Consider the following 14,042-nt stretch of genomic DNA (forward strand, 5'->3'; position numbering starts at 1 on the left):
TTCAGGCAAGCATTACCATTATCTCTACTTCACAGATGAGCAAATGGGTTCTAAGAGGTCAAGTGACCTGCCCAAGGTCACACAGCTATGCATGGACAGCCGGGTGGCAAACCCAGAGCTAAATGATTCCAACGCTTACTGGCTTTGCTCTCCAGTCTCAGCTCAGCAGCCCTGAACCTAAAACTCCAGGTGGCGGGTGCCACGCCAGGGATAAGACCCCAGCTTTAACCTGAACCAAGCCTTAACCAGCTGTGTGCTATTGGGCAAATTCCTTAACCTCTATAGGCTTGCATTTCCTCCTCTGCATAATAGGCATGGCACTCATACCTCCCTCGCAAAAAACCATCAACTTTATTTATTTATTTGTTTATTTATATATGAGACAGAGTCTTGCCGTGTTGCCCAGGCTGGAGGGCAGTGGCCTGATCTCGGCTCACTGCAACCTCCACCTCCCCGATTCATGCGATTCTCTTGCCTCAGCCTCCAGAGTAGCTGGGCTTACAGGCGCCCGCCACTGCACCTGGCTAATATTTGTATTTTCAGTAGAGATGGGGTTTCACCATGTTGGCCAGGCTGGTCTCAAACTCCTGGCCTCAAGTGATTCACCTGCCTCGGCCTCCCAAAGTGCTGGGATTACAGGTGTGAGCCCTGGCCTTTACCAGCATTTTTCTATTTCTTCCTCACAACTGCTATGAGGTAGGTATTACTTTATACATAAAACATGTAAAGAAGTAAGCCAGCACTGGCACATATAAGAATGCAATAAATCGTAGCTATTATTATTATTGATGCTATTGTTTTTACTGCTGCTATATTATTATAACAAATAATAATTGTGATAGTTATTGTAACAGTTGTCATCGCTGTTATTATTATTACTATTACTAAGTAGTTTTGGATTCCTTTTCTCGAAGTTTCGTCACTCCCCGCAAGTGCCCTCTAATCCCAGAAGCCCTTAAAGCCGCTGCACCCACACTTTGCCCACCCTCTTTCTCTCGGTCCGCCCCCTACCCCATCCATGCACACCTGCGCCCCTTCCCTAGGGAGGCCCAGCAGTGAGCGCCCACCCGCTCCCCGAGCGCTTTGCCCCGCGGGTCCTCCGCCCCGGCCCCCGCGCTCGCCTCACCTGCAGAGCCCGGCTTGGCTGCACTGAGTCCCACGGGCTGGCAGGTGGCGCAGGGCGGGGCCGCCGGGCTCACGCCTGGCGCGGGCAGGCAGGGGAGCGGAGGGGCGGCGCCAGCCGGCAGCTCTGCAACCTCCTCCCTGCAGCGGCCCAGGTGGGAACCCCGCCAGGGCAGCGGCGGGGGTCACAGTCCCCGCCTGGGGCTTCCTGTCTGGACCCGAAGCGTGCAAGACGCACACATGCCTGCTGCCCAGCCACTCTTCTGAGCAGCAGCGAGGAAGCGAGGATGGAGAGCGCTAGAGAGCTATCCACCGATCGCCACGTGGGAACTTTATTTAGATCTGAATTCAAACCGTTAAAAGAAGTTATAGGACGGGCACGGTGGCTCACGCCTGTAATCCCAGCACTTTTGGGAGGCCAAGGCGGGCGGATCACTTGAGACCAGGAGTTCGAGAGTAGCCTAACCAACAGGGCGAAACCCTGGCTCTACTAAAAGTACAAAGATTAGCCAGGTGCGGTGGCGGGCGCCTGTAATCCCAGCTACTTGGGAGGCTGAGGCAGGAGAATTGCTTGAACCTGGGAGAGGGGGGTTGCAGTGAGCCGAGATCTTGCCATTGCACTCCAGCCTGGGCGACAGAGCAAGACTCTGTCTCAAAATAAAAATAAAAATAAAATAAAATAAGAAAATTGGAGCAATGTGGTCGCTGGAATATTTAATGGCTGGGTTTCTTTCTTTTGTTTCTTCTTTTTTTTGAGACACAGTCTCGCTCTGTCGCCCAGGCGCGAGTGCAATGGCAAGATCTCGGCTCACTGCAGCCTCCACCCCCGAGTTCAAGCGATTCGCTTGACTCAACCTCCCAAGTAACGAGGATTACAAGCGCTCACCACCACGCCCGGCTATTTTTTTGTACTTTTAGCAGAGACAGGGTTTCTCCTTGTTGGCCAGGCTGGTCTTAAACTCCTGACCTCAGGTGATCCGCCGGCCGCAGCCTCCCAAAATGCTGGGATTACAGGCGTGAGCCACCGCACCCAGCCGGGTTTCTTAATGAATAATTGTAATGTGGCTATCTTTTCAGAATGGTTATCTTTTACAGCTATATATTTACAAAACTGAAATGATACCTCTGGGATTTGCTTGGCAATAGTGGAACCAAGGAGTTGTGGGACTAGGGATGAAACAAGGTGGGCCAGGTGTTGATAACTGCCTAAGCTGGGTGGGGTAATAACCTTTCTTTTTTATGTACTTGGAATTTTCCATAATAAAAATAATTAATAGTATGACTTATAATAGATATATACATACACGGGGTAGTAGAAAAAAATTCATCCTAAATGTCCACCAGTAAGGAAATGTTTAAATAATGGATACATAAACGCTGTGGATCACATAGTAATTAAAATTGTTCTCAACAAAGACCACATAATTAGCACAAGGAAATAATTTTATATCCAAAACAAAAAAGCCGAATGTTAAGAAATACATGTATTTGAACTTTTATTAAAACTAGAAGCTAGGGGCTGGGTACAGAGCCTCACACCTGTAATCCCAGCACTTTGGGAGACCAAGGCAGGCTGATCACTAGAGGTCAAGAGTTTGAGACCAGCCTGGCCAACATGGTGAGACCTCGTCTCTACTAAAAATACAAAAATTAGCCGGGCATGGTGGTAGGTGCCTGTAATCACCATTACTTGGGAGGCTGAGGCAGGAGAATTGCATGAGTTGGGGAGGCGGAGGTTGCAGTGATCTGAGATGGCACCACTGCCCTCCCGCTTGGACAACAGAGCAAGACTCTGTCTCAAAAACAAAACAAAACAAAGCAAAAAACTAGAAGGCAAGGCCGGTGGGGTGGCTCAGGCCTGTAATTCCAACACTTCGGGAGACTGAGGTGGATGAATCACTTGAGGTCAGGAGTTCAAGACCAGCCTGGCCAACACAGCGAAACCCCATCTCTACTAAAAATACAAATATGAGTTTGCATGGTAGTGCACACCTGTAATCCCAGCTATTCAGGAGGCTGAGGCAGGAGAATCCCTTGAACCCGAGAGGCAGAGGTTGCAGTGAGCTGAGATCATACTACTGCACTGGGCAACAGAGTAAGACTCTGCCTCAAAAAAAAAAAAAATTAAAAAACAATCTGGAAGGCAATGCATGAAAATATTAGCTTTGCATGACAAGATTATGCATAACTGTTTTGTATCTTTCCTAATGAAAATATAATTGTGGACTCAAGAGGTTTCGTTGCAATCCTTCACATTTAATGAAACACGTCTAATATCCATAATATTTCAAAGTAATTACTGAAATGCCCAGTGCTAACATTAGTTTTTCAGTGGCACAATTAAAACATTATCTTCAGAAATGGCCAACTGTAGCATTCTGCTGCCCATCTGATAGTAATTTATATAACGCTAATGTCCAGCATCCTCAAAAACATCCTTTTATCCCCAGGGTCTTTGTTTAGTCATTTAAATAAAAAAGCTGAACCTCGGTCAGGCACGGTGGCTCACGCCTGTAATCCCAGCACTTTGGGAGGCTGAGACGGGCAGATCACGAGGTCAGGAGATCGAGACCATCCTGGCTAACACGGTGAAACCCTGTCTCTACTAAAAATACAAAAAATTATCCAGGCGTGGTGACGGGCGCCTGTAGTCCCAGCTACCCGAGAGGCTGTGGCAGGAGAATGGCATGAACCCGGGAGGCAGAGCTTGCAGTGAGCCAAGATCGTGCCACTGCACTCCAGCCTGGGCGACAGAGTGAGACTCTTTCTCAAAAAAAAAAAAAAAAAATGCTTAACTTCAAGCTTTAAATGACAGGAAATGGGTTCCATCCTTTGTCAATTTTTGATTTATAATATAGGTGTCTAGGAGTCTCACATGACTCGTCTCAGAAAAATAAAAGGACCTTTTCATTTTTACATATTTTAATGTTTAAAGGTTTATAAATGTGTGATACATACATGCACAGAAAAAAAAAAAAAGTCTGGAAGGCATAAACCAAATTGTCAGTAGTGGTTCTCTCAAGGTTATGGGGTAAGTAAAGTTAATTTTCATTTTATACTTTTTCTGCAATGAACGTTGATATGGTTTGGATTTGTGTCCTCACCCAAATCTCGCGTGGAATTGTATTTCCCAGTGTTGGAGGAGGGGCCTGGTAGGAGGCGATTGGATCATGGGACTGACTTCCCCCTCAATACTGCTTTCGTGATAGTGAATGAGTGCTGGGTTGATTTTATTTTATTTTATTTTATTTTATTTTATTTATTTTATTTTATTTTGAGACGGAGTCTTGCGTCTCCCAGGCTGGAGTGCAGTGGCACGATCTCCGCTCGCTGCAAGCTCCGCCTCCCGGGTTCACACCATTCTCCTGCCTCAGCCTCCCGAGTAGCTGGGACTACAGGCGCCCGCCACCGCGCCCGGCTAATTTTTTTGTGTTTTTTTAGTAGAGACGGGGTTTCACCGTACTAGCCAGGATGGTCTCGATATTCTGACCTCGTCATCCGCCCTCATCGGCCTCCCAAAGTGCTGGGATTACAGACGTGAGCCACCGCGTCTGGCCGTGCTCGGTTGTTTAAAAGTGTGTGGTACCTTCTTGGCTCTCTCTTAGTCCTGCTTCCACCATGTAAGATACGCTGGCCTCCCCTTCACTTTCCACCATGATTCTGTTTCCTGAGGCCTCCCTAGAAGCAGAAGCCTATACACCCTGCAGAACCATGAGCCAATTAAACCTCTTTTCGTTATAAATTACCCAGTGGCAAGCATGTCTTTATAGCAGTGTGAGAAATGACTAATACAAACGTGTTACTTATAATGGAAAATAAAAACAAGATGGAGGCTGGGCGAGGTGGCTCACACCTATAATCCCAGCACTTTGGGAGGCCAAGGCGGGTGGATCACCTGAGGTCAGGAGTCTGAGACCAGCGTGACCAACAGGGCAAAACCCCATCTCTACTAAAAATACAAAAATTAGTGGGGCATGGTGGCACATGCCTGTAATCCCAGCTACTTGGGAGGCTGAGGCAGGAGAATCACTTGAACCCAGGAGGTGGAGGCTGCAGTGAGCCGAGATTGCACCACTGCACTCCAGCCTGGGCAACAGAGGAAGGCTTCATCTCAAAAAAAAAGAATAAAATAATTGCCAGTGTATTCGCTTGAACTCTGGCATTTGGAAAAGTGTTGAGAGTTCACAGTCATTTAAAACCAACGTTCTGTGTTGAATCCTAAACAGGATATAAGAAAACAGCATTTGGGCATTCTATCTGTTCTTATTTCCAGAACTTAAGAAGTACAGGTATATAAGACATCCCAATTTACATGGTCATTTACTTGAGAGAAAAAATATTTATTTTTCATTTTACATGTATTGAAAGTAATTTTAAAGTGACTTTGTAACAAAAGCATATTATTTAATCCATGTGAATACAGCATACTGACCCAAATCCAGAGGGAATTCTTAAGTTCAGTCATGTAATAATATTCTCCCAGTTCTCCAAAAGTATAAAATTTCACAGTGAAAAAGAAGTATTTTGTTATCACTGAATACTGACTCCAATTCAGTGATACCGATATAGATAGCAAGCTACAAAGCACAGTTTACTAGTAAATGAAGCCAAATGCCATACAAGTTGTACTATAAAAACAAATGATGCACTAGTCATTAGGGAAATGCAAATCAAAACCACAAGCTACTGTCTTACACCAACAGGATAGCTACTACTACTAAAAAATAAATAAATAAATAAAATAGCTGGACATGGTGGCTCACATCTGTAATCTCAGCACTTTGGGAGGCCAAGGCTGGCAGATCAACTGAGGTCAGGAGTTTGAGACCAGCCTGGCCAACATGGCGAAACCCCGAAACCCGTCTCTACTAAAAATACAAAAATTAGCCAAGCGTGGTGGTAGGTGCCTGTAATCCCAGATACTCAGGAGGTTGAGGCAGGAGAATCACTTGAACCCAAGAGATGGAGGTAGCAGTGAGCTGAGATCGCGCCTGCACTCCAGCCTGGGTGACAGAGCAAGACTCCATCTCAAAATAAAACAAGATAATGTTGGTGAAGATGTGGAGAAATTGGAATGGTTGTGAACTGTTGGCAAAAATGTTAAATGGTGCAGAAAACAACATTGTGGTTCCTCAAATAATTAAAAATAGAATTACCACATGATCCAGTAATTTCACTTCTGGTTATATACCCAAAAGAATTAAAAGCAGGGTCACAAGATACTTGTACACTCATGTTCACAGCAGGGTTATTCAGAACAGCTAAAAGACAGTAGCAACCCAAGAGTTCATCAGCACACTAATGGATAAGCAAAATATGGTCTATCCATACAATAAGATTATTCAGCCTTAAAAAGGAAGGAAATTCTGGCCAGCAAGGTGGCTCACGCCTGTAATCCCAGCACTTTGGGAGGCCGAGGCAGGTGGATCACCTGAGGTCAGGAGTTTGAGACCAACCTGGCCAACATGGTGTAACCCTGTCTCTACTAAAAATACAAAAATTAGCCAGGCGTGGGGGCAGGTGCCTGTAACCTCAGCTACTCAGGAGGCTGAGGCAGGAAAATGGCTTGAACCCAGGAGGCGGAGGTTGCAGTGAGCCGTGATCACGCCACTGAACTCCAGCCTGGAGGACAGAAAGAGACATCTAAAAAAAAAAAAAAAAAAAAGGAAGTTAATTCCGACACCCTCTACAACATTGGTGAATCCCGAGGGCATTGTACTAAGTGAAAGAAGCCAGTCATGGGCCGGGCGCGGTGGCTCATGCCTGTAATCCTGGCACTTTGGGAGGCCGAGGCAGGTGGATCACAAGGTCAAGTGTTCGAGACCAACCTGGCCAACATGGTGAAACCCCCATCTCTACTAAAAATACAAAAATTAGCCAGGCATGGTGGTGCACACCTGTAATCATAGTTACTCAGGAGGCTAAGGCAGGATTGCTTGAACCCCGGAGACAAAGGTTGAAGTGAGCTGAGATTGTGTCATTGCACTCCAGCCTGGGCAACAGAGACTCCATCTCAGAGAAAAAAAAAAAAGGAGGAGGAGGGGGAGGGGGAGGAGGAATAAGCCGGTCGCAAAAAGGCAAATACTGTATAATTCCAATTATATAGGAGGTGACTGGATCATGGGGCGGATCATGACTACCAAGAGTAGTCAAAGGGACAGAAAGTAGAATGAGAGTTGCCAGAGGATGGGGTGGAGAGAATGGAGAGTTCTTGTTTATGAACACAGTTTCAGTTTTGCAAGATAAAGGGAGTGCAAGGCCAGGGGCAGTGACTCACACCTGTAGTCCCAACACTTTGGGAGGCCAAGGTGGAAGGATCACTTGAGGCCAGGAGTTTAAGATCAGCCTAGGCAACATAGTGCTGATTTGTTTCAAGTTACTTATGAGCCCAGTTTTGTGCTCAGTGCACTCCTAGACAGTACAACTCAGTCCAGGCTGCCCTGATTCCATGCACTATCTTCCAGCCAGTGGAAGCACTGGATATAAGGTAACTGGGGGGTGCTTAAGCATCTGCACTAACATGGTAGGCCACTGTAGCCACTGGCAGCCCATGATACTCTACTGTCATTGCTAGAGAAAAAGGATCATGGAACACCTCTATCAGTAACCAAATAGTGGGAAGCAATTAATGAAAACATCTTGCTTCATTAATACTGTAATTAACATACTCAGTATAGCCTATTAATACTATACTCAGAACCAAGGGAAAACAAAGCTTTGCTCAGAAGACTTGAAACATCTACATTTTATTTTCCAACCCGACTTTTTTTCTGTTAAAAGCCAACCATGTAAAAACTGACGACAGGTCACACTGGATGGCAGAAAATACAGTATTGCTTTTAACTACTCTATACAAGCGATAAATGACTAAGGGCATTGTACCTCCTTTCCTCTCTGAGATGGTCTGAGCACTTTAGGAGCTTAAAATGCAGGTGCAGGGAGCTAGGAATCACAGGTGTAGCTTGCATTTCAACCTTTAAGGTCAATTGGTTAGCTTGCTTTGACCACAAATAAAGCTCTTCTTAATTTCTCTAGTAGAGTCTTAACTTGATATGAAGCACTTACACGAGGAATGGTGCAGACAAGGCAGCTTTATTGTACTTTGTGGGGAGAAAAACATGATTCCATTTAGGGGGAAAAAAGCCATTGACACTCAGTAAGCAACACTGCCATCTAGTGGAATGGTGACACACCACCAAGAATTTCAAGACCCGATACGAAATGTGAGTGGATTTGGTTTCAATTTTCACCATAAAACAGCACTTTTAATAAGCTGGTTTTCAGAGAAACTACTGATTTTTTTTGAGAAACTACTTTTATCTTTAAAATGCATAAATGTATGTGTTTTCTCTGTTTTGGGGGGTGGTTAAGAATGAGTTGTATTTTTCTTATTAGAACATAAAATTCTCACCTTGAAAGTTAGAAAACACTGGGGCAACCCGCCTCTTTGAACATCCATCACTTCTGCTTGACAGTCTAACAGCAACCCCTGATTTTGACAGACAGTTTATAAAGAAGCAAAACTCAGCTGTACAAGAACGACATTAAGTTTTCTCATTTCTTCTTTCTATTTTTACAATCTATGGTGCTAAGTATTTGTACTTCACTTATTTGAATTCCTGGAAAAAAATCATTAGAACACACCAATAACAATTTTGCATAAATCACATAACCCAACTCTTAGTATGACTGCACAGTAACAGTGGAAGATATTGGTGTGAGGATGTGGGAATGCAGTTCTTAATGAATAATAAAGTAATTCTTCAGGTTTTAATTCGCCTTTATACCCAGGTGTTGGAGTGAATGTGTTGATCTGATGACTTCTATGAACATATAAATGAGAATACTTAATGAAACACCTGGATGAAAAAAGAAATAAACTTGTGAGAATAACATATTGTTAATAACCACAATCTCATATCGACATTTCTGTTATTACTGAGATTTCAGATTCTGGGTTAAGTGCTCTGCTCTTTGGAATATCCACAATGGTTATTGATCTTGCTAATGGGTTCCTTATTGCAGCGTTTCTGGGTTTATGGTTGGAGGCACTCACGGATTCCAGAATGCATGAGTCTGACACGGTCTTCATTAAACCATATTCTTGGCAAATAATAAACTCCTTTAAGGATTTCAGGGAAGAGCCAAGCTCTGGGAGAGAGGTATACAAGTGTAGAGTAAGAAGTTGAATTAAAACATTTTTAGTTGCATTTTGTCAGTAGACAAAACTGAATGTTTCAATTCTGAGAACCTGAGATTGTCCAGAAAAAAACAAAAGTTCAGTGTGTGGGACATGAGCAATGAAAAGTCAGAACAAGGTTATTTTGCATTTTCACAGCAGCATTAACTGGGGAGTGGAGGTGGTCCCTGAAGTTCTATATCTGAATGAGGCTGGGTTTTTGTTTTTGTTTTTGTTTTTTTTACTGCCTCAGCGTTCACTGCAATTTGCAATCATCTCCCCTTCCCCCCAGTCTGAAGCCTTCCTTCCCCGCTATTCAAATTATCTGCGTCATTCACATAATGCTACTATTTGGGTACTCCTGAAGCCAAACCAATAAAAAATGCTAGGGGAGCCTTATATTAATTCAAACATGATGCCAAAGTCATCTCCAAAAAAGTTTATTAGCATGATTAAAAACATTTTCTTGAATAATAACAGAAAGAATTCTAAACATGAAAGAATATCAGCGGCTATACCTTAAAACCAGTATTTGGAATTGGATGGACAGCTTTATTGCCAGTCTTCAAAAAACAATCCATTGATTGGTTCCATGAAGTCGTGACTATTGCTTTGTCTGGGAATGAGTCCCTACTGTAATTAAGTATAAAAAATATCTTCCATCATAATTGGAGTGTGACCTGCGTTGGAGAGTGGCTCTGAGTAAAGAGTTGATAAAAATTCACAAAGAGTTGGGTTTTTGTCTTTTAAAAACATTCCTTTACACACTACAAAGAAATAATTAGTATTTTGGCTTTTTAAATTCCTACATGATATTTAGAATGGCGGTCCCCAAGGGTCCTCCCTTCACATAATTGTGAACACAGACCCTCTTCCAAGGGCACATCCCAGAGGATGTGGACTCTGAAGACTTCGACCTCCACGTGTTTATACTGGTTTGAGAACAAAGACAGCGTCATCCAGAACGTAGTAGTCATTATACATGTCGCCTTCACACAGGTATGGCAGTCTGGTGAAAGCTTCGATAACAAAACCGGCTTTTCTGAAAACTTCAGGCAGACTATTCACTTGTTCTTCCCAGTTCTGTCCCTTGATTTCCAAAATTTCTGATGGTTTCTCCCACTTGCCACCTACTAATACAAATAAAAACATTCAGTTAAATTCTTGAACAAACAAGTGATTTAAAGAGGGAAGCAGGGAGGAGCCATATCCACCAAGGACTTGGTATGTTCCAGGCCTGAGGGCTTCATGAGTTACCTCTTTCATACTTCCCAGGTACTCTTTGAGACAGGTGGGCACAGAGATAAAAAGAATAGACTCAGAAGGGCTGAAGAACTTCCCCACACTTGCAAGGTTAATGAGTGTCAGCACAGAAACGTAAGCCCAGGTTTGTCTGGATCCAAGGCCCACACTGTTATCTTCTCTGACAGTTTTGGGTAGTATCTGCCAGTAGACTGACTGGGGGGTGTAATGGTTAATGGGTTTAGAAAACTGGTTATTAAATGCTGGAATACTGCAACTGAGAGTAACATGTAATATTTGAAAGACAGTTTTGGACAAATGCAAGAAAATACCACTGGTGTAGTAAACTTAGGCAACTTATTACCCAAAGAGATTTATTAGGCTGAAAATAAAAACAGCTCATGAAGGATTTTAATTTATAAAAACAGATCATCACGGAGTTTTTCAAGGGAAACTGACTCATTCCTTGCCTTTTCAGAACAATTTTATTAACATTAAGCTCCAGGACCAGAAAGAGGTGGAACAGTAGGACGGATGCACTGTCCGGCATTTCTTCGACTAGAGATGAAGCCTCTATCAGTCATTTCCAAACATGAGCAGAAGATGCCTGGGGGACGAGGGAACTAGGGAAGGTCCTCAAATTCACATACAAACCTGGCACTGACTATAGACACACACAGAGATGGTAGTATATTTAACTTTGGGGGTACTTTTTAGGTACTATGGTGATACAAAAACTACATACATCTGTTGAAATGTTAAAACCAGATTGAGGCTAGGCGTGGTGGCTCACACCTGTAATCCCAGCACTTTGGGAAGCCAAGGCGGATGGATCACGAGGTCAGGAGATCAATACCATCCTGGCTAACACGGTGAAACCCCGTTTCTACTAAAAAAAAAATACAAAAAAAACAGCCAGGCGTAGCGGCATGCACCTGTAGTCCCAGCTGCTTGGGAGGCTGAGGCAGAAGAACGGTGTGAACCTGGGAGGTGGAGCTTGTAGTGAGCGAAGATCATGCCACTGCACTCCAGCCTGGGTGACAGAACGAGACTCCATCTCCAAAAAAAAAAAAAAAAAAAAAAAAAAAAAAAAAAAAACCAGATTGCGAATAACTTTCTGTCTTTCTGTTAATGAGAAAATATATCATGAGCAGATGCCAAGGGCAGACATCATATCATGGTGGAGAGATTTTTCATAATTTTCAGTGGTGCAGATGACACTCTTCCCATGTCTGGGGAATTGCCTGCCCAGAGTCTGGGAGAGAGGCAAGGCCTGGGAGCCGCTTTCCTGGCCTGCCGTGCAGCTGAGGCACTGGCATGCAGCCTGAGCCAGGCACACTTGCCCACGCCCTGGAATGGAAAGCCAGTGACCCAGAGCAGTGGGGATGTGAGCTTCTCCTTCTCTGGGGGTGGAGTAACGGCAGTGAGACCAACGGGCCAGGGCAATGGTTGAGGGATGCTGACGAAAGGGCTGATGGCACCTAGTGTTTGGCAGTGGCAGCAGCATCCTCTTCAGACCTGTTTACGGTGTGATTTGAGGCATTCTTCCTGGCTGTGGATCCCATACAAGATTCACCAGCCCTCCCAGTGACTCTAGGAGCTACCTTCAAATGCTTGCATAAATTTCCTTTTGTTTAAGTCAGCCTGAGTCTGTTTCTGCAGCCTTACAAAGAAGACCCTTACTGAATCACTACTAAGCACTGGGGTAGAGGACACGGAGGACAGAGGACCCACGTATTTGTTTCTCAACATATTAAAAGGGGGTCTTTGGGCCAGGCACAGTGGCTCACACCTGTAATCCTAACACTTTGGGAGGCGAAGGCAGGGGAATTGCTTGAGGCCAGGACTAGCCTAGACAACACAGAATCTACAAAAAAATAAAAATTGGCCAGGGGTGGTGGTGCACACCTGTAGTCCCAGCTACTCAGGAAGCTGAGGCTGCAATGAGCTGAATCTTGCCACTGCACTCCCACCTGGGTGATAGAGACCCTGTCTCAAAAAAAGGGGGGAAGGCAGGTGTCTTTGGATTCAAAACTGGAGTACAAAAAGTTAATAATAGACAATTTACTTCTTCACTGCATTAGAATGTGTTGTTTACTAACTTTTCTCTTGTCTCTACACAAAGCCACTTCTCCTTCTGCTGTGTCTTTGTTCCCAGCAGTTACTGGCCCAGAGTGGCACCCACAGCAGATACCCTGGACGGTGACTGAACTGTTCTGAAAAATCCAAGTATGAATTATCTGTCAAACAATACTCCGTCTTCCTGGGAATATGTGCTACGTGTAAATCAAAATCTCACCCAAAAACATCTAACACCTATGAGGACTGTAAAATCCATGAAAAAAAAATGATATGCACATTTCTAAATGTGCTCCAGGCCAAAATCTCAACGTTAAATGGTGAAGCTGAGTTACAAACCATCCTTGCACAATTTCAAAAAGTTCCTGATTATGGTTCCTTCATAAGAGGTTCCTCTCTTCAGCTCTTCCCTTCTGAAAAAAGAAAGCCAACTTTCCTTTCAAATACACACCCCAGCCCGCCCCGGCACACACAGAAATGGGGACTGTGAGCAGAAGCAACATCGCGCGCCATCTGCAAACCAACCTCATTCTATTTTGTGTCGGTAAGGTTCTTTTTCTTCTCCTCCTTCATTTTATTTAAATCAATTGCTATTTTTCACCTAATGCATTTATATTTTAAGCTCCTTCAGATTAATTTTTAAATGTATAACATTATGGAAACTGCCTAAGAGGATAAGTTTCCCTTTTCCCCTGAGAAATAGATAATAAAAAAATAGCTGAGAAAAAGTTTCATATTAACCTTGAAAAGTCTCTTTGCTATTATGCCGCTTTGGAGACAATCAGACCAAACAAAGGGCTGAAAATATTCTTAAAATTGTAGGTACATCAACAATTTATCATACAAACTTGATCTGCACATAGAAAGCAATAAACAATTATTTGCTGAATATTTTCAAAGAACAATTTCTATAAAAGTACTTTTCATTTAAGAAAAAAAACTGCCACGACTCCTTATATAGAGAATAGCAATCCCATAATATATGTTTTTAAAATTCTGCCTACCCGTTTTTTTATCTACAAAAGAGAAAGTATTTCCAATGCATCTAATAATCTCAGATTTGCCCACACAATTTGCATTATAGGGCAGGGAAGGGGGAAAAGTTCTTAAAATTAATTTTTTCTCATCTGTGAAGAAATACATCAAAATGTTAATGGGAGTTATTTCAGGCAAAAGGACTATGGGTGACTTTTTGCTTCTACTTTTAATAATCTGTTTTTTGCTAATAAGTATATATTACTTTCATAGACTTTTAATTAGCATTATTTTAAAGAATTATTGTCTTTTAGAGATATATTCTGAAAGACATGCAGATAAAATGGATGGAATTTGCTCTAAAATAATATGGGAGTGAGGGAGTAGGTGGGAGGAGAAAAGAAACAAGATTGGGTCAAAGCCATGTGATGGCAGGGGGCTGACT

At 43.4% G+C, this 14,042-nt stretch overlaps 2 protein-coding genes across 3 annotated transcripts in view; one reads left to right on the top strand and one right to left on the bottom strand.

Moving 5' to 3' along the window:
* The window catches only part of IGSF6 (immunoglobulin superfamily member 6), a 66,589-nt gene that overhangs the window by 39,270 nt on the left and 13,277 nt on the right, over positions 1–14,042 (top strand). The window contains exon 2 of the mRNA XM_050774049.1: positions 12,705–13,166. Within this exon, the coding sequence (XP_050630006.1) occupies positions 13,100–13,166 (67 nt within the window). The 5' untranslated portion in view covers positions 12,705–13,099. The remainder of the gene's footprint in view (positions 1–12,704; positions 13,167–14,042) is intronic.
* Positions 9,726–14,042, bottom strand: part of METTL9 (methyltransferase like 9) — a 49,878-nt gene continuing 45,561 nt past the window's right edge. The window contains exon 5 of one of the 2 annotated variants that reach the window (XM_050774043.1): positions 9,726–10,431. In XM_050774043.1, the coding sequence (XP_050630000.1) occupies positions 10,229–10,431 (203 nt within the window). In that variant the 3' untranslated portion in view covers positions 9,726–10,228. Of the gene's footprint in view, positions 10,435–14,042 lie in introns of both variants that reach the window. The other variant, XM_050774042.1, reaches the window with a different exon arrangement.

Source organism: Macaca thibetana, chromosome 20 (genome assembly GCF_024542745.1).
Source record: "Macaca thibetana thibetana isolate TM-01 chromosome 20, ASM2454274v1, whole genome shotgun sequence".
Classification (NCBI taxonomy): domain Eukaryota; kingdom Metazoa; phylum Chordata; class Mammalia; order Primates; family Cercopithecidae; genus Macaca; species Macaca thibetana.